General features: G+C 42.4%; 1 protein-coding gene across 2 annotated transcripts; it reads left to right on the top strand.

Annotated features, from left to right (window-relative positions):
* Positions 1-1,554: 1,554 nt before the first annotated feature.
* nr2f5 (nuclear receptor subfamily 2, group F, member 5) lies at positions 1,555-26,343 on the top strand. Of its 2 annotated transcripts, none has more exons than XM_020644521.3 (4): positions 1,555-2,745; positions 16,323-16,603; positions 19,240-19,486; positions 24,132-26,343. In XM_020644521.3, exons 1-4 carry the CDS (start codon positions 2,379-2,381, stop codon positions 24,449-24,451), a joined length of 1,215 nt encoding a protein of 404 aa, XP_020500177.1. In that variant the 5' UTR covers positions 1,555-2,378; the 3' UTR covers positions 24,452-26,343. The 2 variants fall into 2 exon arrangements, with proteins under 2 accessions (XP_020500177.1, XP_065814213.1); XM_065958141.1 differs by having other exon boundaries at positions 1,555-2,763.
* The last annotated feature ends 284 nt before the right edge of the window (positions 26,344-26,627 follow it).

Here is a 26,627-nt window from a genome sequence, read left to right as displayed (position 1 = left end):
TCCCCACGCGGAGTAAACCCCCCATTACAGAACAACAGTGTCACTGTTAATTAGTGCAGCGGCCTTTTGTGCGCTGCCACAGACTGTACAACACAACAGAGCGACAAAATCAACACTTTCTCTGCTGTTAAAACGTTCAGCGAGTTTGTGCAGCCTGGTGAGAAGTTTGGCACCTTTTCTTCTTCTTGTTTTTGTAGTTGTTGTTGACCTCGTGGAGCCAAGAGGTGTTTGGCCACCTAATGTGTGACCTTTAAGGAATACATAAAACATGTATTAATTTCTGCAAGATTGTTTTCTCAAACTGTAAATGTCTGCGTGTGCGTGCAAACAGCAGGGGGTTTCTGATGGCAGTCTACATCAGTGGGATGAATGCTGTGGACAGCTGACCTCAGATTGATGGCATGGCTGCACGGAGGTAAAACGGTTGGTAAACTGTGACCTCCAGTTCATGATCAGAGGGCAAAACAATAAACAAGATATGATAAGATTCTTTTTTTTGTTGTGCAGAAATAGCATGAATGTTTATTTGTTTTATCTCTATGCTTCACAAGCAGACAGTCAAGGTCCACACATAATTTCTTAGGTCAATCTTAAAGGTCTCTCTTCACCATGTGTCCATATAGCCTGTCTGCAAACCCCCCCAATTATGAGAATTTAATGCAATTCATGTAAGGCATGACTGAAGATATTAACACACTTTGAATAATTCACAGTTCAGCAAATACAGTTTTCTGAACAAAAACATTAGGTGAAAAACTCTTAGAATAATCTTGTCTTCCATTTTCCCCTCATTTCTAAAACCAGAAGCTGAAAACAGATAGTTTGGAAAAGTTCAACACTGGAAACATGATGTCTCTTACTTTAATTTAAAGTAGGTGCATTTTAGGTTTCACATCACCAACGTGCAGGCTAGTTTGATGTCCTGAAGTGGACTTCAGGACATCAAACTAGAGTTTTAAGGTCAGACACTTAGTGTTTAAACACACCTCTACATATTTTACACAAGTGAAGGTCAAACATCCAAATCACGCGAAAAAAGAAACGTTTTTTTTTAGGGAAGGGGGACTTTAAATACCTTCCCTTCTCTTCATAAAGATGCATTTTTATAAGATCCAAATAAAAAAATAAAAAAAACTATTTGTGTCCCTTCACCTAATTGTTTAGATTTAGAAGCTACTGTCAGAGCTTAATTAACTTATAAAATGTATTTCTTTTAACACATCAATAACAGGATAATTCTGTCCAGTCTGAAAGCACAAATTAGACTTTAATTTTGCACCGGGGCGATGGTGTAGTCCCTCTTGAAAGCTCTCGTATCACAACAACCGCTCCTGTCAGTCAAACTCACCCTTAATCGACTGTCGTCCAATCAGAAAGCTCCTTACTTTTTAACGTTCTTTTGGGACCAATCACAGCCGGCACTTCTCCTTTCACCTCTCCCTATGAGGGGCGGGGCTCTGACCTTATTTGGCAGTTATGACCTTACATGGAGCGCCACCAGGGGGGCAAGCCGTACGAGGCAGAGCTGCGAGTGACACTTTCCCCCAAATTGTAGCTTTGACTCTGAGAGGAGGGACGGGCAGTCGGGAGGCAGAAGCGAGACAGTCGAGCGGCAAAGCTTTCTGTGTCTGTGAAATCTCTTCTTCGCTAAGGATATTTCGGCTGTTTTTTTTGTTGTTGTTGTTGGGCGAAATAAACATCTCACGCTGACGTAAATCCAAAACCCCTTCTCACGCGCGCAACAATAAGAGCAACCAGGACTGACTTCTCCTCGGGACTGCGCTTTACTCTCACTGCAAGAGCTATCTGGGACCCCAACGATTCCCATGAAATGTGGTCAGTATTAGATCAAGTGTGTCAGTCTAGAAGAGTTGATCTGAAGTGAATCTAAAAGCAGCATCGAGCGGAGACAGGCTGTATTGACCAGCGATTCCCCCCTCCCCTCCCCCGTGTGATTTTTCTTATCTTGACTTGGAGAGGGAAGCGAAGAGTAAGATACATTTTTTTTATTTTTTGAGCCTAAATACGGACGTTTCTGGCTGACATTTGAGAGAGGTTTCGCTCTAAGGGACAACGTGTTTATGGATTTCTGCGCAGTGAGGAACATCGGGAGTTGAATGCTACGATCTCATGCATCGATCATGTTCATACCTCGCTGTGTCTGTGAACTTTGATAGATGTTTGCAGGACAAAAACTCACTACGATAGAGAAAAGGTTTAATTAAATCAGCTAAAGTAACTCAGTTTGACCTCTGGGGGAAGCGGGAAGCGCCTTTTCGTCCTTCCCCGTGTTTTTCTCCCAAGAAGTCAGGACGAGTCTCTATCACTCTCTATCTGCTTCTGTGATTTAAACAAAGACCAAAGTGTTTGGGGATAGCATGGCAATGGTAGTAAACCAGTGGTCAGAGAACATTTCTGCAGATCCGGGCTCTCAGCTCCAGATTTGCGGCCAGGAGCCCGGCGGGGCACCGGGAACCCCCAACGGTTCCACCCCGGGGAACGATGCACTTTCCGGGGATAAGCTCCCCAACGTGGACTGCATGGTGTGCGGGGACAAGTCCAGCGGGAAGCATTACGGCCAGTTCACCTGCGAGGGATGCAAAAGCTTCTTCAAGCGCTCCGTGAGGCGGAACCTGTCCTACACCTGCCGAGGGAACCGGGACTGCCCCATCGACCAGCACCACCGGAACCAGTGCCAGTACTGCCGGCTCAAGAAGTGCCTCAAAGTCGGCATGAGAAGAGAAGGTACGGCCAGAGCAATATGTATGTGTGAGTCATTTGCAATTTATGTCAGTGTAAGAGACGTTTGTTTACAAAACGTAATTATGTGCGTAAACTTGTAATGTAGTTAAACATAAATCTCAACAGGCCATTAAGTCTAGACTCAGCCGTAAAATATCTTTCTGGTTTAAAACCAGTCTTCACATTGGCTAATGTCTTTGCTTCCGGTGTGGATTCATTTATTTTATTGTTTTTATACAAATGAAATCTTGATGACAAAGTGTAAATCCTTAAAACATCTAATTTGTAAAGAAAGTCAAGACCAAATTGTGGAACCGAACACAGCTAGAAACAACGTTTACAAACTTCTGGCTTCAGGATAATGACACATTAAACACGAAACACTTCTGTAATTTGTCCTCTCACATGTCCAATTAAAAGTGCTGGTGAGAGATTTTGTGCGTAAAGCGCAAGTTTTCACGCCTGTTGCTCTAAATGTTTATTCCACAGCCGCTGTTGTTATGGGTAAATAATCAGTCACCACCTGCGGCTCCACAATGCTTATTCCACATTCATTTACCAAATCTACCGCATTCACTGTGCTGCGCTGTGTTCTGTGAAATCCCTCCTTTGTCCCCCTGTTTTAATTACGCTGTTTGCTCACCGACACCCCGAGCCGCTATAAGAGGATGCCGCTACATTTGTTGTATTGTGTTGGATTAACAACGGGTCAGTTAGTGCCAAAGAGGAGCAGTGCAAACGTGTTGGTGGAGAGGGGCGCTTCCCTTATTAATTATCATTCAGCGGCGACGTCCCATTCAGGAGGGATGCGATGGTGCATATTTAAAATGTGAAGCAAATGGAGCCAAAAGTTCTTTCTTTGAACATCTGCGTTGGCAGGGATTCATTTTTGTTTGTGTGCGCACTTTGGATCAACTCCAACCACCAATAAATCATTTAGAAACCTCCTGATCTGGAGACATTTGTTAGATTTAGAGACATTTTTTTTTTATAAAACAGGGCAGTGAGATTGACTGTCTGTGTAATGCCTTTGACAAATTAATTTAACTCACTTTACGCTTTGATATCCATCAGTAAAGAGGAGTGTATTGTCTCCTTCGTGTTAAAGGGTTCGTTTCATCCTCTCCTGACCTCAGTTCCCCTCAAAACTCGGAGATAAAGATGTCACACTTCGCCTCTTGTATTTTTCCCTGTCAGAGGACAGAGCAGGGGCAGCTGCAGCAGCATCCCGGAGAGTGAGTAATCTTGCTCAAGGACACTTAGGCAGAGGTTGTCGAAGGACACAAAGTGAATCTCCACAACACAACGACCCCGCTGCCCTTTGTTCTCTGAGACCGAATGTAAACACACAGGCGGTGGAAATACCCGCGTCCTCCTCAGAGCTCAGAGGAGATGATCCCTCAAGTGTTCCCGCGATAGTGCGCTGCTTTTCCTCTCCGGCTGTGAGCGTGTGTGTGCGTGTGTGTGTGCGCGTGCGTGTGTGTGCACTGTACACAGTCTTACCTCATGTAAAATACCCCCGAGTCTCAGCACACGGTCGTTTTCTTTCTGGCTGAATGAACCCGAGGAAATCGCCTGACGAGCCGCAGCGTGTTTACTGCAAAAACTACAAATTCAGTCATTCTGGTAACGACACTTAACTGTAAAACTTTGACATCCAAAATGGTGCAACATATCAACACAAGAGCTCTTTTTCCATGTATATTTTCAAGTCATACAATTTTTCTTATGAAGAGGCAACTCAATATAATACCTGAAAAGTTAAGTTGCATGAAAAGTACAGATTTATTTCAGGCCTTTTTAGGGAATATGTTTAATGCATTCAGTTCTTTTAGCAGATGTTTTGTTGAAAATATTTTTTTTCCTTCCAGTGGTGACCTTCTAGCCTTGAAGGCAGCACATGGTTCATGAGCATGAGCCTTAAGAATCCCATGAAAAGGAATTTGCCTTGCTATTTAGATGAGATAACATTATGCTGCTGTGCAAACAGTCAGTACTCTACACTGCAAAAACAGTCACCTTTAATAGTCTTAAAATGTCCTTGTAAATTTTAAAGAAGGTAAAAAATGTCTGTGCTGCAGAAAATTTGGTTCAAGCAATTTCCCCAAATATTCTGGCATTGTGTTGAAATACGAGCAGGGGAGGATACTCCACAAAAAGAATAAAAACATTTGAAAACAGAGTGAATCATGCCAAATGTTTCAAAAGAAAATAAGCCCTTTTCCCCTGTTGACTTAAAAAAATGGTTATTTTTTGCAGCGCTGGCTTATAGTTGTGCGCAAAAGGCTTAAATGTGGAGCAGGTCAACCAACATTGACTGAGCTCATCTGCTGGTGCATTTGAGGTCACTGGGATTAAACGGTGTCCTTAAATCCTCTTTGTCGACTAACTTCTGCGATCACTCGTCCATTTAGGACGATTTTTGTGAAAACAGAGGCACAGAAGAACTCACAGCAACTTCCTTTAAAAAAAATGGAACTAGGCAGCTTTGAAAAATCTCACTATGTTGTTTTAGTTTGAAATTATGTAACTCAGCTTTTCAGTTATCAGAAATCACAACAACAGAATCCTTGAATATTTGTGTGAACATAAATATTCATGACTGTATTGTTCAAACAAATCCTGCATCATTATTTAATTGTAACATGTACAGTAGATTAAGCACGGCTGCATCCTCCGATGCAAAGATTGAGAAGTGGGATTGACTGTGAAAGCACTCGGCCCCTCCGGAGGTCATACATTAATCATGTTCTCTTTGCATTATTCAGCCGAGTTCAGGTGAGGTTGTCAAGGAGATGCAATGTTGTTATTTCCATTAATAATAATCCAGGTAAAATATGCATTTGGTACCCAGAAGATAAGTTTCAAAAATACCTTTAAAAAAAAAAGCAGAACATTTGGATGATTCACACATGAAAATGCAGTTTGAGCAACAAGCGTTAACAAGGTTCTGAATTATTGAGAGGCTTTTTTTTTTAAACTTTTTTTGAAATGTATTCTGACATGTAGGTCAAAGTAATGCACTATATTACTCAGCAAAGTAATCATTTAGTCCAACGGCAGCACAACTTGTTTCTATAAGTATTGGATGACTGCTTCTGTCCACAAAACAAGTATTAAGGCTGCACAGGTCGTCTGGGACGAGTCTGCTGTCTGTCCTCAGAGTCCGGACCAAACATGGAGAAGCAGCGTTCAGTGTCTATGCTCCGTGTATCTGGAACAAACTCCCAGAAAACTGCAGGTTCTAAAACTCTCAGTTCTACCAAGTCAAGGGTGAAGACTCACCTGTTTACTGCTGCCTTTCATTGAATTATTTCCATCACATTAACATCCATGAGAAGATTCTTTGGAAAAGCATCGTTTAATATCACTAACACCGCTGCGTGACTTCCCTGTTTAGACTAAATTAATATTTATCTCCCTGAGAAGATGTGCTAAAACTTTCATGATCTGACCGCGTCACATTCAGAACTTCTTCTGCTTTCAAGTGAGTGTGTCTTCTTTTTCCTTTTTTTCCCTCCCCCCCCCCAAAGGGGACGTTTGACCTCTTTCTGCAGACTGCTGCGTACGACATCATATCATTTGTTGGAGACTTTTATCCCGAGCACCTTTCAGCGCACCGTGACAGTAAACATTTCTATGCCGGCCTCAGTGGGAGTCAGACCTTTCTAAAAACCCTCAGCAGTGTTAGTGTCATTGTCTCAACACACACACACACACACACACACACACACACACACACACACACACACACACACACACACACACACACACACACACACACACACACACACACACAACCTCGGCTTGTTTCTCTGTCGGAGCGGTGTTTCTGGGGCTGAATAGGAAGCAGGGAGGCAAAGAGAATCAGCCTGACAGATCCTTTGAACTGGAGTGAATGTTTTAATTTTGAAGCAGCCCACGAGGACGAGGTTCTGACTGCAGCGAGGACACAAATACACGTGACGAGGTTTACTGGGCTGATGTAGGCACGCAATCACAACACCGTCCTGTCTAATGAGCCTGTCGTCAGAATCAAACATCTGGACAGCTGTAAGAAGAACACCTGGAACATGCAAACATGTGCACAGTGCCTTGCAATAGTACTCATTCAAGTCGATTTCCACATTTTTTCCAACACAGAACTAATCCTCACATGGCGGTTTTTCACTATTTGCCTGAGAAAACGAGCTGTTCAAGATGTAGACATTTGTTTGATACACAATAACCTGCAGACGAACCTGAACTGAGTTCAGGCTTTTATAGGAAAGCACTCAAAAGCTTTTTGATTATTTTCCCATCTTGTGAAGGGGTTGTTGCATGGCTAAAAAGTATTCTTAATCAAAAAATGTATCCGTCTGTCCAAAAAGAAAAATATCAAGGCATGTTGTGGGATTGTGTAGATTTTTTTATACTTTTAAATACAAATGTATATAGTTCAACAGAAGTGAGCTCACAGCATTTTACAAAAAGAGCATACCCTTCTCTTTATCTTTTTAATATTATTACTATTTATTTATTCACCAATGAGCAAGCACCTGCAGGCTACAGCTGCTTGAGCCGAGGAGGAAGCGTGATAGAGGGATAAACAGGAGGAGAGTAAGTGATAGAGACAGACAAACTGCAAAAACTCAAATCTTAGCAAGTACATTTGTCAAATATTCAGTCAAAAATATTCACTTACACTTAATATTAAGCCACGTTCACATGACAAGTCCACATTAACATCTTATTACAAGATTTTAAACCCAAAAAATAAGGCATGTATTGCTTGTAATAAGTGTAAAAATATCTGCCAATTTGGAAAGATAATTTGACTTGTTAAGTGCCTTATAAGATAAGATATAATATCTAATTCAGACTATTCATTTTAAGACACTAAACAAGTACAGTTTTCTTGTCCCATTGGCAGATTTTTTAGCTTTTAATATTTTGAAATCATTTGTTTGTTTGGACTTGTCAGATGAGTATTGAGATATTTTTGACAAAGTTAGACAAATACACTTGTTAAGATTCAAGTGTTTGCAGTGAGGTGGGACAGACAGTAGCAAAAATGATAACCGATAATACAGATTGATGAAATGCCATTAATATTAATGCTGCTACAGTCCTACTCAGATTTATACCATGTCATGTTCCCCCTTCCACTTCTAAGTTAGGGACTACTTTGTGTTGTTCCCTGACAAATAAGCTCAATAAAATCCCTTTAAATATGCAGATGCAGCATGACAACACTATACATGGGAGTGAAAACTAAAGCAGGCACCGTAGTCTGTGAAGTGTTAGTGGCAGTCTAAACATCCGCTTGTAGCACAGGACTCTAACACTCAACACGCATGTGCCGCAGTGCCTCCTCTGACCCACAAAACACCAAGAGCAGCAGAAAATATAGGTCAACCAAAACTAAAACATTAATAACAGACGGGCTGGAGTCAAAGTCCAAATGTACGAGCCGGCCGGGGGGCCTCTGCAGCGAGTAAACACTCCACTGCTGCACTGAAGTCTAACAGACACTGAGTATTGACTAATCCATACTCCACAGTGGGCAGTTTAACGGCAAAAAACACGACTGTCTGACCTGCTTTGGCTCTGAAAACCTTCACTTATCCCGGTAATTTAGCTATTGACAAATTCTAATACTTAACCCCTGTCAGCACACTCGCTGGCTCAGTCATTATCAGAGGCCTCTCAGAGGAAAATGGCTCCCATTGACGCATCCTTCAGTCCAGCCAAGCCCGGCGTCCATTAAAGTGATACGCTGGATTACATGATGCTATCTCAAAGGCTAACTTCATTATTACATAACGGCCTGTGTGTGTGTGTGTGTGTGGGTGTGTGCGGATGAATGAGGCGGTTTTTAAAAGCTTTGGACGCGTGGGTGAGAAGGCTTCATGATGAAATAAAATACCTTCTTCCCTAAAGGTTCCCTCTTTCCCTTCACATCATGAAGTCTCACATATATTAGTCAATCGCTGACACACTGACTGACTCTGGACTGTTTTGCTTGTCGCTTAATTGGCTCAACCTACTTTTGCATGTCACTCAGGTCACTTTTAAAAACACATACGCTTGTGAAGAGGTGAATTCTCAGTGAGGAGCATTAAACCTCCTAACCAGGCTGCTGCGGCTTCTTCTTTTTCTTCTTCTTCGCTCTGACATGCACTCGCTCTCTAACACAACACTGCAGGGAATCTGAGCGCATTTATATTTTAGGCAGACAGTCGATGATCTTATCGGTGCACTCTGAGAGGGAGCGCAGCAGCAGGAACAACAGTCGTTGGAGAAACGGGAGGAAAATGTCACAGTGCGTCAATAACAGCTGCAACTGACTTTTTATTGCTCACCCCTGTTTGTGATCAGCAGTTTCATATAGCCACAGATAAAAGCTTGTCAGACCTTCTATTCCCTCTCTTTATAATATCAAATATGATTTTCACTCATGTTTCCTCTTAAACGTTATGTTTTCCAGATTTACTCCTTGTAGTTTCCAGCCGTGCAGTTACAGTCATTTTACTCAGTGTTTAAGTTTTGACACTCGGTGCCCTCACACACAGGGGCGGATCCAGACGTTTTGGAATGGGGTGGCCCAGCTGGGGTACTAAACTTCTGAAGGTTGGCATGAAGCTTGTGTGCTAACTGGTCAATTACATTTAAGGGGGGGAGTCCACCCCTGGCCAGCCACCACATAGATCCGCCCCCACAGAGATAAAGTACAAAGCAGCAGTCTCAAAGATCTCAGGTTTGTGCTCTTTGGCGGCATCTATGGTGATGAGCTGTAATTGCAGGTTAGCATTTGAACATCAATTAAAGCAACATCCAAAGATCATTGTGTCATTTGGGATTCAGCTTTTGACTGCTCGTCTACATCTGATCAAATGCGAAACTGGTTTCTTTTTTAGGGGGGGGATTTTGACTTTTTCCAAACTATTAATTGTCTTAAAAGGCATCGATGTTCAGTCTGTAAGTTTGGCTTAAGTTACCTTTTTACCTTTTTTTTTTTACTTCTGCCTTCTGTGTTAGACCAAAGAAAAGTTAGTAGACAGATGTTTTTTTCTTTTCAATTGCAGGGACACTTAGGTTGTAATACCAAGAAGTTTATTAGTGGAACAACCCCATAATGTTAACTAATTCTGCCCGAGACATTTATTTAATTGAAGATCTTTCAGGTAAAATCGTTAAGGAATGGTTTTAAGTGAAAATATGCTGCTCTGTGTTGCGCTCTTGTGTGGAGTGATACATTTTAAAAGTGTTAAATATGAATGCTGCACGGATTTGGTTTTATTAGATTAAAAATCATCTGAGAGAGCGTGAAATGAAGCTAAAGAAAATGATCTGGAGCTGGCGTTGCAGCAGAAGTCTCTCGAGGATATCTCCTAATCTTAAAAACCTAAAACACATGCATGACTACACAACACGAGGGATAAGTGGGAATATGTGTTTTTGGGTGAACTGGCCCTTTAAGTGTTTTTCCCGTTTTAGTGTCAAAATGTTTGGTAGCTAACGGAAGCTACAACAGTTTGCCATCAGCTCCCATCAATCAAGTCTTGTTAATTCTTTTTCTGTACGATAAAAATGATACTTTAATTCGTGGTTTAAAGTAGTGGGCTACATGTCTGGATAGGTCGATACATAAACATCTAAACTCACAGAAAAGACCCTCACATGTTGTCCTGATGTGCCCCCACTGTGTTGACAATAAAGCACAGAGGGAGGAGGGGCTGTGTAAGTGTAAATAAGGATAGCGTGAATCAGAGTGCCGGCTGAATTTAGTTTACTAATTAATGCAGGAACTGTCTGAGAGAGAGAGAGAGAGAGAGAGAGAGAGAGAGAGAGAGACTGAGGCAGCACTGCGTCCACACAGCAGAGCTTGCAAAGTTCCTCACGCGAAGCTCCTCTGCCCTCCATGTCTCTGTCTCTCTCTGTCTGTGTCACGGCTCTCCCGCCCGCTCCCGCTCTGCCTCCGGTTCTTCTGCGCTCTGGTGCTGTTGTGTCTGTCACGTTGGCTGCATACCTCGGCTCCTTCATGTTTGACAGTCAGCTAGGGAGGGGGGGGAGGGGGGGGGGGGGTCCTCTTTAGGTCTGTTCTTACACATGTCTCTGTAAACATCAAAGAAAGAGCGTAAATGACTACATTATTGTGCTCCATTTCTCTTCTTTTTTTTTTAAAAGTTTAATCCTCGTTCCTTTTAGAATCTCCTGTAAACTTGATAGTTTCTGAATTAAAGCTACCCAATGAGCAAGGGTCAGACTTGGACCACTGCAATGTCCGCCTCGACTGTAGGACAATTTTATCATCAGGGATTCATTTCTTGACTGTTATAGATTATAAAGCTCCATCAGTCTTACCCGTGAACAACATAACTGGTTAGCTGAATCATGCGAGGCAGTTTCCTTTCTAAATTAAGGAACAGAGATTGTTGCATAGAAATGTTTGCACCCTTGGCAGACTCAGGTGTCCTAAAGCATTGAGCTTTGACTTTATTGCCAGAAGAACAAATGGATAACAATACTTGAAATTTGAACTTATATGATCAGTGGCGATTCTAGGAACTGTTAGGAACAACCAGAGTTCACCTCCGTTATTATATTCCGGTAACATTTCAATGAGCTAGTTGAGTGTATATGAAGTGTATATAGCGTAACTATAGCTTGTTCATTTCAGCCTGCTAGCTAAGCTAACAAGTCGACTGCTGGTGACTCGACCTCCAGTGGTGCACACCCGTCACCCGACTTGGTCGTGCCCAGCGGCGCCAGCATAAACTAACATGTTTGGATTTAATGCTTATTTTTCCAGCTTGTAAATAACAAAAGCAGAAATCATTGGTTCCCAAAAACCAACATGATAAATGGGAGAGAACAGTCCAGAAACACAAGTTAGCGTAAAAGTTGCTACCATGGTGTTAAAGCAATAATGACCACCCTAACACTTTTCTGTCAAACATCAAGCTCTTTGTCTCTCTCTCTCTCTCTCTCTCTCTCTCTCTCTCTTTTATCTCCACACTCTCTCCTGCCCGGTTTACACATTAGCTCCTATCTGCTCCTATCTGACCCTCTCCCTGCTGCAGAGCACTGACCTGCAGGTCAACGGTCAGGGCCAAAATAAAACCAGGAGAGCCTTGGGGACCTCGGTGTCACATCACACGCTGCCCTCTGATCTGGATCACACCTTTGCACACACACACACACACACACACACACACACACACACACACACACACACACACACACACACACACACACACACACACACACACACACAGACACACACACACACACACGTCGGCACACACACATCTCTCTTTTTCCCCTCCATATTTTTAGCTTTAAAACCACATGTTCAGATATTTAGTTGATGGCAGAATTGTCTGATGTTATGAACCTCTTTAGTACACAAACACACACAAACACACACACACACATGCACACACTCATGTTAACTTCGGGTTCAGGCAAGGTAACATGTTTATTTTCTGCTCGCCAATGGAAGCTTTAGAAATGGAAAAGCTACTTATTAAACGCAACTGTTCGACTGAGCCAAATCTTTAATGCCTCTGTGTTGCCCCGGCACGGTGACCTTTAAGTCCAAATGTTGATAGGCCTTAATTGTATTTAGCTGCTGTAATTCCACTAACAGTCTGACCCAGAGGCTAATCCAGGGCAGCAAGGCAGCGAACTGTGCACTCCGCCAGCTGCCATTTGCTGAAGCGGCATTTTGAAAGTCGCAGCTGAAATGTCCCATGGTGCCTCTGTTTGCATGCACTTTCCTCCTCTGCCTCCTTCCCCTGCCCTCGTTTTATGACCTACCTACACGGCACGCTGTTTTGTTTTGGGTTTTAGGGATTTATAGGTCTTTTTTTAGTGCCTCAATTTTTTTTTTTTTTGTCAGATTGAATTAGTCTGTCACGAAGAATAACTTTGTGTATGGTTAAGTTTTCGAGCAGTTTTTGTCTCTCTCTCTGATGACAAGCAAAGGCAATCACATTAAGCTCAGCCTTCGTGCAATTAAAATGCAGGAATCAGCTTATGGCAGACACCCAAATTGGACTCCCATCCCCCCCCCCCCCCTCCCCTTTATTCTCTCTGACCCACCCTTGTTTCCCTTTTCCTTATCCTCAGGCATCTGTTTCTCTCTAATGTCATTCCTGTCTCTCCCGCTCTCTCACTGCCCTCCTCTGTGTCACGATACGACATCTCTCTGTCTCTACAAATGTCTGTCCTTCTCCTTATTTATTCCTTTGGACCTTTCCACAATCACTATGTTCTCTCTCCCCCCCCCCCCGCTCCTCTGTCTCGTCATCCAGCTGTAGGCGAGGAAAAAACAGAGAGTTATGTGTGTGCGTCTGAACGACTTGAGTGCTGTGCCTCTCAGCCATGAGTGACCCCCACAATGAGGCTTTTGAAAGTCAAGTGGATCAAGTAGATTGGCCACCATCTGCAGGACTTACCACTGATCAATATGAGAGCAGATTAAAAGCTGTGAATTCATGTATCAGAAGCATAATAATAACTGCAATGTCATTGACTTTCTACAAATTTGTCCCTTTAAAAAGTCAGGCACAAATTTTCTTTACTACTGCATTTTTTTGGACTCCCAGAGAAGCAGAAAGCAGGCTGTTCACCCCTGAAGAATATATATATTTTTTAGGTAAAAGACATTAACAAGCCACGGCAGAGTGACAGTTTTGGGTTGTGACAGTGTTCTGACTTAGATATGGACAGTCAGGGAGGAGTCTGCCCTCCCGAGGAAAACTGCAGAATCCCTCAAAGTGGCCTGAAAACGACATATGCTCACATTTAAGAGACAAAGGTCCCAAGCAGGCAGCGGAACTATGACTGCAGTACGAAACCATTTAATGATGTTATAGAGCGACAATGTCTGCAAAGAAGTTGATGAGTTCCTCTGAACAAAACATCAGATTTAAAGTGTTTATTTTCCTACTAACAGTCAACATTTATTTCTCTTAATTATGTTCTTGACGGATCAGTGACCTTTATCAAGTATTTACTATAATAACCTTTAAGATAATGGTCCAAGAAGAATTGGTAAAAACTGTCCTTGGGTTGATTTTTTTAAATATACTCGTCTTATTTGATTGTCTTGAAGCTAAGAGTTTTGCATTATTAAGGGGCTGGCTGATTTCACTGACAGGAGGGCGAGTTGCAGCTGTTTGTCAGGCGTCTAAAAGAAGGCCCAACTTGAATCCCCCGCCTGTTACTAGATTGACGGAAAGTTAGGGTCAGCATTTCCAATATGGCAACCCCCATGTTTAGGGTCTTCAGGGACCCATGGGTGATGCCACTGAGACTGCATGCATGTTTTAAACAGTCTGTTTGCAGAACCAGTCCATGATAGTGTGCGCTGAAAGGAGCACAGTGAATTTTTGGCATAGCTGTACTTGTTAAGTACTTAGTTCTCTCTGCCATTCTTGTGTGACCAGCTCGCTAACTTTAGCTTGTGAGAGACTTAATTAGTTTTGGTGTGAATGAAATATCTGAAGAAATGTATTACAACCACAGATACTGTGTGCCTTTAAAATGAATGGTAAATGGACTTGAGTATGTATAGCGCTTGTTTGGTCTTCTGACCAATCATAGTGTTTCTACACTGCAGGTCACACGTACACATTCACACACTGATGGTAGAGGCTGCTCTGTAAAGTGTCCATCAGTATTAGCTTATACTTATGCTTATACTAAAAAGGACATGTAATGGTTTTGTAAGGCACATCTCCTTTTAATCGTTTTAAAGAGCCGTGACAAAAACAGACTTGTTCATGTATTTTGTCTTGTTGAGTTTTCCGCCAACCTTTATAACTTATCTGACTGACAGCGGCAGCTCTGCATACTTCAGCCTCTAGTCTTTTACTTCACACTCAAGCACCTCAGGGTGACTAAAAAAAAAAACCATGTTTGACCAGGTACTCCTGGTGTAAATTGAAGCGCTCCTCCAGCCCTCTCTTCAGCCCTGCTGCTCCAAGCAGGGTTTCATTTCCTTTGTCTTATGAAATCCTGCAGAGACAGACGCGTGTGGCTAATCTGACAGCCGTCCTTTGCAAAGCAACGCAAGACCTTCTGGAGTGCGAGTGACGAGGAATGTCCCATTGTGCAACGTCGTCTTTGTGACATGCAACACCTCTGCGTCGACCACGCTGTTTGCCGAAGGAGAGCACATTCTTTTACGGGGAATGCGGGTTGACACAAGTTCACAGGGAAAAAGTAGTACTTTGAGGTCAACACCTTTTGTGCGGAGGTATTTTTTTCTGCTTGGAGGACAGGCTAGAATTAAATGCATTTTTATCACGCTCTTGAGTGATTTGACCTCTCGTTTTTCAGACGTGCCATGCTGCGTTCAATTGACACAGCTGCTGTGTGTGAGGTGACAGGTGATGCAGAGTTTAAAAGCATTTTCCAAGCCCCTCTCCCTCCCTCGCCCTTCTTTCTTCCACCCCTCCTGCCTCCACCTGTCTCTATGTAAACCACCGCTTTCTATCTGAAGCCCCATCTCAGGCCGCATTCAAATATATTGAACTCTGCACCCCTCCTCCCCCTTCCCCTCCGCTCTGCGACCTCAATCTACCTTTTTTCGACTTATCACCTCTCACTCTTTCCTTCCCCACCTTATCTCGCCATTTCAACCTTTTACCTCATTTTTCTCCTGCACACGTGGCCCCCTTTGCATTTTCATTCCCTCTCACTTGCCCCCTCTCTCTCTTTCCCCCACCCTCTCTCTCTCTCTCTCTCTCTCTCTCTCTCTCTGTGTAACAGTAGATGGAGTTATTAGTCAGACAGTGGGGATGACTGAACAGGTGTTTTCCAAATGGGCCTTTGAGCACTCGCCGCATCATCATTGCTCGGGGGGGGGGGGGGGGGGGGGGGGGGGGTTATTTGTGTGTATGTGTGCGAGAGCTTGGCCTCTGCGTGCCCTTTTCGCCTCAGGCTGAGCCATTTGCCAGCAGAGGGAGAGAGGGAGGGGTGAGATGTAACCGTACGTAGTCATGTGTGGTGTGTGCATAACATATGTAGGTGTGAAGAAGTGTTATATCTTTACCAGCTGCTGCTTGTCATTACTCATTGATGCACAACAGCGGTGCAGAATGGCCTTGGCCCGGTCACTTTCCAACGCTCCCCTGAAAAGACGAGCGCTGACATATTTAAGAGTCGGAGAAATGTTCCCGTCTCCACACTTTTCGCCCCCCTTTGACCCCATTCTGCAATGCCCCCCCCCACCCCAACCCGACAGATTTGACATGCCCAATTTCACTCTTTCTTCTTTGAATTTCTCTCTTCTCTCTACTTCTTTTTCTACAACAGGCTTTCAGGTTTCACTTGTTCACTTAATGTACAGCTTTTGGATGTAGACCAGGTTTAGCTCTATCCAAATCCTCCTAAATCCTAAAAGTATCACAACAGCCTGACAGTAGGTGTTTATCTCCTGCCTAAAAGTATCGGCTGGACTGAGATTAAGAAACACGTGAAGACAGTAGAAAAAGAAACACTCTCAAATGTTACATAACTGATTTTTGGAGTTCAGATTCTTGTGACTGTATACTCATCTTTATTCTGTCCTGTTTTTTCATCAGCTGTACAACGAGGACGCACATCAAACTCTCAGACTAGCCCAGGACAGTACCTGACCAACGGCACAGACCCGTACAACGGCCAGCCCTACCTGTCCGGCTTCATCTCTCTGTTGCTCCGTGCCGAGCCGTACCCCACGTCTCGTTACGGGGCCCAGTGCATGCAGGGAAACAACCTGATGGGCATCGAGAACATCTGTGAGCTGGCGGCGAGGCTGCTCTTCAGCGCTGTTGAGTGGGCAAAAAACATCCCTTTCTTCCCCGACCTGCAGCTCATGGATCAGGTGAGGCGGCCACTTTGACGACTGATTCGAGACATATCACTGAAATATCTGACTTATAAAGAAGCGTTTATATTTTGAGATTATGCTTTTATACTTCCTCACCGGGAGTTTCCTCGCAGTCGCTTAGCGTAGCTTAGCATTAAGTGTTTCAGCCTTTCACACTTTCTTGCAGAGAATTAGTTGACGAAGTTGAAAACACTCTTGTTTATGTTCTAATTATGAAACTACATGCAACAGATCATTTGTTTAGCTTAGCACAGCAACTTGAAAAATGGGGAAACCTCAGTGTGGCTCTTTCTAAAGGTGTAAGAGATAATCCTACCAACACTTCTTAAGGCACAAAAATTGTCAAATTTTTTCTTCTTTTTAAAAAAAAAATACTCGAAAAATGTTTCTAAAAAAATCATTAAGGGGTTTCTGGTGGGACTATTTCCATCTTGGCGCAGAAACTTTTAGGTGTGTGTCCAAACTCATGGTGATGACATGATTTTGAGACATTTCTGTACATAGCTTTATGTAGGCTAGCTGTTTCCCACTGTTGCCAGTCTTTATGCTAAGCTAGCTAATTAGATGTCACCTGTAGCTTCATTGTAAGCATTTAGACACAAGAATAATCAAGTCCATTAAGTGAGTTATTCTGAAAATAAATGGATAAATGTATTTCAGTTAATATTAAGGTTTTTATTTATAAAACAAAGAAAACAGACTTATCACCTAAATGCTAAAAAGATGAGTCCGGGGTATAAATATAGCCTTTTAAAATTGTAATTGGTCTGATTTGGTCACTCTATTAAAAATGTAGAAACACACAAGATATTTCGTGATCAAAATTAAAGAAAACTAACACCAACAGCGACGATGTTCGATCACCAAGCAGCTTTGTTCTGATATCTCATCCTCTGTTTGCCCTTTACAAAATAATTGAGCTTATAAATAAGAAATCAAACTTCACTTTTTAGTCTTCTTTTTCCTGATTTGTGAATAATCACCGATACTTAGCTGGCATTTAAAAAAAATCACTTGTGTTGTTATTCACTGTAGGCAGAAACAGGCAGTCGTGACATTTAATATGAATAGACCTGACAGCAATCCTGCGCGTGTAGATTTATACCAGCTGTAAAGTCTTGGCACGGAGTAATCGCCTGACCTATAAATATTCACATGCACCTTGAGCAGACATAGTGATCACAAATATGTCATGCTATAGTTGCACCATATCATGAATATATCATTAAGGTTCATGTCAACATGCAGACTAGACTTGTCTTGTGTTTGTTGTTCCATTTGTTCTTAGCTTTCTATAAAGAGACTTTCTATTTATTTTACAGACTAAACTACTAAACTATCAAGAAGTTACAACACAAGGAGTGCTTGTTACTCAACAGCTGAATCTTAAAGTATCCTAAAAAGATTAACCAGGAAAGACAAACTAATTCCAGCATAAAATGATTTGTAACTTGTAGTAATTAATAGGGCTGTCAAACAATTATTATTTTTTTAAAATCGTGATTAATTTCAAGAGTAAGGAGGGATTTAATCACATTTCTAATTGCATCTTTTAAAATCCATTATTCTGCATTTAAATAACAGTATTTGTCATGCTTTTATTCTGTATTTTTGTACTGGCTAAAGCTTATTTTATTTTACTTCTTGTTTGGATAGATACCAGATTTTATTTTGAAAGAAAATAAGTTACTTCCTGTAGATCTAAAGTGAAGTCGCTACATATTGAAAAGTACATTAAAACAGTTTAAGGGAACAATAAAAAGTGAAATGTTTGATCTTAAAAGGTGGAAAGCATGGCTGCCTGAGATTTTATTTATTTTTTTAAGTGCAGAGAGACATTCAAATGCGCCTTGGTGTTGTTTTATTCCATCGCTCTGGTTGCATGAAGACACAGCGGTGGATTAACTACGGTGCCCTGAAATGGACAAAAGGAACACGATAAATGCGATTAATAATAATGAGTCCATTAATTTTGGATGACAACTGCATTACTATTTACATGTTAACTCATTATGACCCTGGCTTTCAGTGAACTGTGGTTTCATCAGATTGAATTTATCATCAGTTGTTGGGATGCATGGATAACGGTCACTTCCTGCATAAAGTTAACGTTTACTCTCTGGTAATGTGATCAAATTCTGACCAGCTCCAAAGTAGCTTTAATTATTGGATCGTCAGGATAACTTTACAGTTCATTACTGTGCGTGCTAATGAATTACTCTTCTGCTTGGGGCAAAAGGGGTCCAAAGTCTGCATCTATAAGTGCAATTGAATGATTCCTAAACATGCTATGACATTTTAAAAACATACTTCTATTAGATTCATTGTACGACAGATTTATGTTTTTATATTGAGGATTTAATTTGGGGCTTTTTGCCTTTATTTGATAGGACAGTGGATAGAGTAGGAAACAGGGGAGAGAGAGAGAGTGGGGATTGAAATGCGGTCAAGGAGCCACAGGTTGGACTCGAACTCGGGTCGCCCACTTAGAGGACTTTAGCCTCCATACATGGGAAGAGACCTAAACGCTAGGCCTTCTGCGCACATCAATTGTTTCTTAGATATCCTGCAGACGCATGCCAGAAGTAAGTGTCTTCCATTATTAACACTTTTTCTTATTTGTGTCCTAGGTGGCGCTGTTGCGTATGTCATGGAGCGAGCTCTTCGTCCTCAACGCTGCGCAGTGCTCCATGCCGCTCCACGTGGCCCCTCTGCTGGCAGCAGCAGGCCTGCACGCATCGCCCATGTCGGCAGAGCGCGTGGTGGCCTTCATGGATCACATCCGCGTCTTCCAGGAGCAGGTGGAGAAACTGAAAGCCCTGCAGGTCGACACAGCCGAATATTCCTGCCTGAAGTCCATCGTGCTCTTCACTTCCGGTGAGTTTCAAAGAAGCACAAGTAAACTGTGGAGAGTCACTGCATGAAATGAAAGCGGTTTCATGGGCCAGTAACATAATGTTGAAACAGGATTTAACTTTTAGCAGGGAATAGAGTGAAGGTTTCAACGTGATTACAAGTTCATGACCCAATAATGTAAAATCCACTGCATAAGCGCTTGTTGTTTTGCTGCAAGCCTATTCATACTGTACCACTGTTTGTGTTCTTTCATCCCAAGCAAACTTATCCAGCTTCCAGTGAGGCTGTCAATCATTTCACTCCTAGAGACAACGGCACCATTTTCAAGTTTACTCATGGATCGACACAATGACTGACTGAACGTTTGATTAGTAAAGTGAAGTTTAAAGTTACGATCTAGGTAAAATAAATCATGATAACGCACAATAAGTCCAGCATCGGAAATGGTTCCTGACACAGCCTATGCTTTCAAAGACAATCAGAGAAAACCGTTAAGAGCATTATTATTAGAGAAAATGCTTGCTGAAAGTAAACTAAATATAAACAATAACTTTATTGTCAAATCTTAGTATGATTAATCGATTAGAGTTCCTCCCAAAAAACAAATATCAGTTATTTTTTTTTAGATTGAATTGGGTTGATTTTACTTCAGCTGACTGAAAAATATTCAACATATACACGTTATTAATGGTCCCCTTACTTTAAACTTTCCCCTCTACTCAGACTCAGACTCAAGGAGGATTATGGGTAGAATCTGATGTAAACGTAAACATCACCTCGATCTTGTGAGTAACTTAACCATTGCTCGGGTAGAAAAGGAGGACTTAACAGGCAGCTGATCTGACGTCTGTTGGCAAAGGAACACTGTGGTAATTTGTTTATTCGTGTGTACAGGTCGACTAAATCGCAGGGTATCAAAGCACATGTAAACAGATTAACCTGAGTTAGAGAGATGGCCAATCGGAGGGTTATCTAAACATGACCAAAGTTGTGATAAATATGGTTCTTCATTGTGTTTGAACAAACAAAAGAAAATGTATGAATGCAGCAGCCACAGCCAACCACTTACAAGCTAAAACTACAAGAGCTAGGATTTTAAACCAGTAATATAAGCTTTTAGCCTGTTTCTAGCTAACTCTTAAATTGTCAGCTAAAGTGGCTGTAAACTAACCATAGATATTAACCTAGCTAATGGAAAGATTATCAAGGAATTTCTAGTGCTAGCTTTAAAGACTTAGCCTAGCAGTTGAAACTTAATGACTCATTAGATGTGTTTTATTTTGATGTCTTTTCAATATCTTTTCAGTTGTTGATCAAACGAGCAGGGTGATAATGATTTATAAGACACGAGATGTTTTGATGACATTAATTCAAGCATTTGGGCTTCCCAACCTGAGCGTGACCTCAGAGGAAAAACACTGCTGTTGATAGCGGTGATGCACATTAATGCCTAAAAAGCTAGCTGATAAGCTCACTGAGAAAGACGGCATGAGGTTTTGCAAGCATTCATTCTTTTCTGTTACAAAAATGGCTGATTGACTGAAATAAAAAAAAATCTTTTTCATGGCTGATTTAACCACCAAGAAAAAAAGTTTCTCAGAAGGTCTTAACACCATGGAACATTTTTTTTTCTCTTTCTGCTCTGTTGGAATCCAGTTTGATCTCACAGACAAATGAAGCAGGCTTCAACTGTACTTAACCCACAACCTTTTCACCTCCACTTAGCCTGACCGAGACGTGACCTCTAACGCTGCAGCAGATATTGTCTCATTGGCTCCATATGTAAATGTTGAGGCTACAGTCAGTCATGGTCTCTGCACTCCATGAATTCGACTGAAATTTGATCGCTCTCATACAGTGAAGGGTAGCTGCAGTTTCATCCTTTGTGTAAAGCAGCTCAAGCCTCACCTAAATAATTGTTTAAGCTCTTACCTAAAGCATTTATTTTTTGTTTGTCTCTTGCCAAACTATATTTTTAAACAAAGATGGATGCCATATTTATCTAGATACACAAAATCGTCCTGAAGTCGTTAATCCATTTGTTCACTACATCTTAAAAATGATCACTTAAAATTGCTTCCATGGAATATTTCATGCTTTAATCATTTATTTTTATAGTTATTTCTCAACCTTACCTGAATTAAGCCACCCTTTTTTTCCCCTTTGGGACAAAAAACATGCCCTCATGCTCGCATAGATGTGTCTATTTGTGACTTCTATCATCTAAATCTCTATAAAAAGCACAGGGGACTTCCGTATACACCCTCACCTTGTTTTGCAATGTTCTCCCCACTGACTGCAGACAAATAAAATCCAAATGTAACTGTTTTACATCTTGGAAAACCCATGAGATAGGCATTGTTTTGATACTGTTTTCATCCAAACCCCATTGAGGTTTATCTCAACAGTCACTGGGCTCCATTGCCAGCCAAAATACTGTCACTTGTGGGATACTTCACTGAGAGATCATGCTTTGTGACCCAAGGGGAAACGGATTGTGAAGAAGCCAACACTGAGATGTCTCTTGTCCTTGTTTTTCATTGCATTTCCCTCTTCTTTCCCTCGCACGGCTTGTCAGATTCACTCTACGTGCACCTTGCGACTCTAATTCTTGAATGTGTGTGGCTGTGGAGCCATCTCCCTCCTCTCTCTCCCTGGCTTTCATCAGCCATCTCTCCTTCATGATCCCATCTATTATTGAAACCAGTCATCCACCCCTCCTCCCTACGCTCCCCAAACCCAACCCCAAGCCTTGCCCAGGCCCCGAGACCCCTGCCCCCACCGCGGGAGTTGAATTATGTATGCTGGGGTTCCAGTGAGATGCAGGATTTGCCACAGCCCCGGCCGTGACCTACATAACCCCTGTAGCCCTGAGCATTCCATGTGACTTCCCTGTATTCGGGCAGATGTACCCACATGTGCAGAACTGCGCATGTCTCGCCAACAGAAGACAATACAGTTAGTGGAACGTGTAGGTATTAAAATTTGAATTTAATGGGTGCGGACATGCACACACCCACACACTAGATAGATTAATAAACCTGACTCCAACAGACCTGGTAGGGTGAGCTAACAAGCTTGGACAATCACCAATCATCTCTAACCTCCCTCTGAGTTCTCTCCCTCCGCTCCCCCCGTGAAGCCCAGTCCCATCACGCTGCATCAGAGGACGGGCATCTCAGTGCTGCCACCCTGATCCCTCACCCTAACTGACCTGGTGTGTGCCCAAGGATCAGACAAAAGAACATGGCGCTTGGCGTGGAAGGGCGCCCACAGAGCTGTCGCTTCGGCACGCGAAGTGGTTTCAGTCACATAGACAGCTTTGCTAATCCCAAACAGGCACAGACTGCCTTGTCACGCAGGACCCAAAATGGCGACCCGGCGAAAAAAGCCGTCCATCTGCCCCCTGAGTGGAGGGAAGTGCAGCTGAAGCGGGAGCAATTATTCACTTAGAATGATGAGAATAGTGGCCGCTGAGGGTGGGGAGGGGTTGACACACTCGATTAAAATATGAAGTAATTTCTTTTTTTTTTTTTGCGGTGCGGGACTGAAGCTCAGCAGGGCAGGGTTTACACAGGGGACAGATCAAAGTGCGAGATGACAGAGGGGACCTTCAAGGCAAGGTGACAGGTTAAAAACTACGGGCCTGTGCTTTTAGCCTCAAAGAACAGGCGTGAGGAGAAATTGCCCTCGTCAAAACCTTTCTTCTAAATGAAGGTTCACACAGGGGGCAGAGTCTGAGAGCCCTCCCTCTGAATGTACAGTATGCGGCACAGTACGGTAAAGTGTTTCTTTGTTTTGAGTTCACACATTTCTGACCTCCTTTGCTAAATCCCCCGTGCTCTCCGCTGCACACAGAGGGTGCGAAAAAGTACAGCGCGCTGTGTTACACGCTCTCTCGGCTGTGCGAGACTCTTGCCAAGGTGTGGGAGGGCAGGTGGGTGGGGGGTGGCAGGAGGGGAAGTGTGTGGAGGAGGAGGTGGGAGGCAGAACATGACCTCCAGCTGCTGGGAAAAGGGAACACTGTAGTGTGCTGTGAACACAGACCACAGGGGTGTAGATGATGTGTAGCTTTGCAGTGAAAAACTCCATTTCCTGAAGTTTGAGCAACATTTCTCTGGCTTCAGGACTATGAAAGGAATAGAAATCTGTCAGCTCATCTTACATTTTTTATTACCCATCTGTGTCATCTTTTCCATGTGTTGGTATCAAACAACCAGATTATATTTGAACTATGCGCTGGTGCAATGTGAGCTCAGGATACAGCCACAAAATTTCAGTCTGAAAAATAGAATTTCTGTATTTTAAAATTCCTGTTGCAACATAAAGACTCAGTTATTAGAAATCACAACACAAGCCTAATAACTGTTCATATGAAACAAAAACAAACACAGACATTCATTTTGAGTCCCATTTAATGTGTTGAAGCTGAATACAACTTTCAAGTTTGACATCTTTTCTGCACGTTGTAACATTTGTTGTTGAGAAACGTCTTGATGGACAGAAATGTTAGTGTTGCTTCAAGCATTCATATGTCCAGTCTCTCTCGTTTGCATCTCCATCGCTTCATGGAGACGATAGTTTTTTGCTCGTATTAGATGCCATTACATTCCTTGCAGGTAAATGGAATTCACCATTAATCTTTATATTCTCTCCTTCCTTCTAGATGCCATGGGTCTCTCAGACGTCGCCCACGTGGAGAGCATCCAGGAGAAGTCCCAGTGTGCTCTGGAGGAGTATGTAAGGAACCAGTATCCCAGCCAGCCAAACCGCTTTGGCCGTCTCCTCCTCCGCCTGCCATCCCTTCGCATCGTCTCCTCCCCAGTCATCGAGCAGCTGTTTTTCGTCCGCCTGGTTGGCAAGACGCCCATCGAGACACTACTACGCGACATGCTCCTGTCTGGATCAAGCTACAACTGGCCCTACATGCCCACTGTGCAGCGCGAGCGACCCATTTCCCTCCACTACAACGAGAATGGGCCCTGAGGAGCAGAGGCGGACAAAGAGGAAGCTGCCGAAAGAAATCCGGGCTGAACGTCCTTTTCATACACCCTTCACTTCCTTCAATTTTCTGAGTTTAACTTTTTCAGAGGAAGCATCTCCCTCACCATTCCACTGACAACGTAATCAGTTGCCGTCCCGGAGAAAAAAAAACAAAAAAACAGCCAATCAGTCACCACGGCCACTGAAGAGACTCGGTGGCCTGTTGCCGTCCCTCAGCCGATGGTGCAGGTCTACATTTGAGATGTGGCACGAGCTGGACCGGTTGGTAGAACGGGTTATTGCGCAGTTCACCAGCAGCCCTGTTGGACTCTCTTCAGATGTCAGTCTCAAACCTCATATAAACAGGGCCAGCAAAAGACAAACATTTTGCATTATTGTTGGTGCTATGCCTACTTTTACAGTGGCTGTGTGTAAGCGTCACAGTATTGCAAATACCGAGCAAGGGCTTTGCCAACGGGACTCTACAACCAGGAGCACAAGGCCTGAAGTTCATTCACTAATTTTTGAAAAGAAAGCCAGAAGCCATTAAGAAAAAAAAAAAGACAAATGCCAAAATGTCTTGGACTTTTACAGAGGACATGTTTTAATGTGTGTGTTTGTATTAGCACTGTTTATATGGAGAGTAAACTCATGATTGTGTCCATATGTACAGTATATCGTTGATTCATAGGCATCTATAGCATATTAGGGTTCAGTGGGAAAAGCTCAGGTTCAAAGGGGTGGGGAGACAGACTGACAGACATGCCAATATCAGAACAAGCGTTACAAATTCAAACCCAGCTAAATTTACACTTATCAGCAAACTGTGCCAAAGCTGAAATATGCATACTGTTTGGATATTTTTGTGGGAGTGTTGGTGATTACAATTTAATGTTTGGTTTGTCTAAAATTTGACTATATACTTGTTTGTAGGGTCTCAGGGGGAGAGAAGGAGTTTGTAAAAGAAAAGTACAAATAAAAGCTTACAGGCACTTGCAATGTTAACTAGTCAGGCCTACACTTATTCACTCCTGTACGATCACAGCACTGGAAGCTCGTTGCTACCGTCATGCCATTTGATTGATCTTCCCTTTTTTCCTTATCGGAAAGGCCCACTTTATCACAGGAGTGACACAACAATCCTAATTTTTGTTATATAGTCATGATTGTCATTGTTAAGGAAACATTTTTTGGGGGGGAGGGGGGTCACATTTTACAAAATTAGCTGTACTTGCCTTAGAACAAAGATTTTGTCACTGAGCATTTATCTTATGACTGTGCCATAATCTCTCGTTACCTGTTATAACAGGTATTATGTCCTGTCAGGAGTGGAAATGAACTCATGTGATGTAAAAAAAAAAAAAGATCATTTATCATGGAAAAGGGAGCCAGCATACAGATCATTCTTATGCATTAGCAGACATTTCTGTTCTTACATCTTTAGCACTTTCATTTTTTGGACCTCCTGCGAGTTCTTTTCCACTTCCTGATGATATGTCACGTAGGGAAATCCTCCTCGACTCATGTCATTTGAGCTTATCGTACCGATACCGTAGATGAAAAGTATCACTAACCTCTGAAACCTCAGTCTATGTTACAATTATTACAATATAATCCCAGTTGGACTTATGACTGTGACTTAGTTTAGGACTATTTTAATTTTTTTTTTTTGCTTTCCATTGGTGGGAGCAGGTTTGTTTTGATGACTGTCTCACATTTCCAACACGGCTCAGTTGTATCATGTATTGATATTGGTAAAGCCATCTGGGACCTTAGAAATCTGTCTGTTGATACATGAATTCACAGAAAGTTTCTACAAGTTTGTTTTTATCCCCTCTTCTTTTGTTTGGCAATATGGATTATCCATTAAATGAAATAAAATTATGTTGTTCACAGCAAGTTTCCTGTTGTCTTATCTGTAATAATTCTCAAAATTAAGAAATATCTAAATGTCAATCAATCAATCTTTTTTTGTATAGCGCCAATAATGAAATGTCTTATCTCAAGACACTTTACAAGAAAGCAAAGTCATGAGCACAGCACTTGGTAACATTTAGCAAAGTTACAGTGGCAAGAAAAAAAGTCAGAAATCTTTGGCCAAACCAGGGTCATGATGAACAGCCATCTGCCGAAACTGCACTGGGGTTGAAAAATGGGAAAGAGGGAAATATTTAGTTAG

This window comes from Labrus bergylta, chromosome 8 (assembly GCF_963930695.1).
Source record: "Labrus bergylta chromosome 8, fLabBer1.1, whole genome shotgun sequence".
In the NCBI taxonomy this organism is placed as follows: Eukaryota; Metazoa; Chordata; class Actinopteri; order Labriformes; family Labridae; genus Labrus; species Labrus bergylta.
The sequence above is the reverse complement of the archived record's forward strand: the minus strand, read 5'-3'. Positions and strand labels throughout refer to the sequence as shown.

Excerpts from the sequence above, each read along its gene's own strand:
- nr2f5 (XM_065958141.1), top strand. The coding sequence starts at position 2,379 with ATGGCAATGGTAGTAAACCAGTGGTCAGAGAACATTTCTGCAGATCCG. Across the intron at positions 2,764-16,322 it reads AGGTACGGCCAGAGCAATAT|CTGTACAACGAGGACGCACA; the intron begins GTATGTGTGAGT and ends TTTTTTCATCAG. Across the intron at positions 16,604-19,239 it reads ACCTGCAGCTCATGGATCAG|GTGGCGCTGTTGCGTATGTC; the intron begins GTGAGGCGGCCA and ends TTTGTGTCCTAG.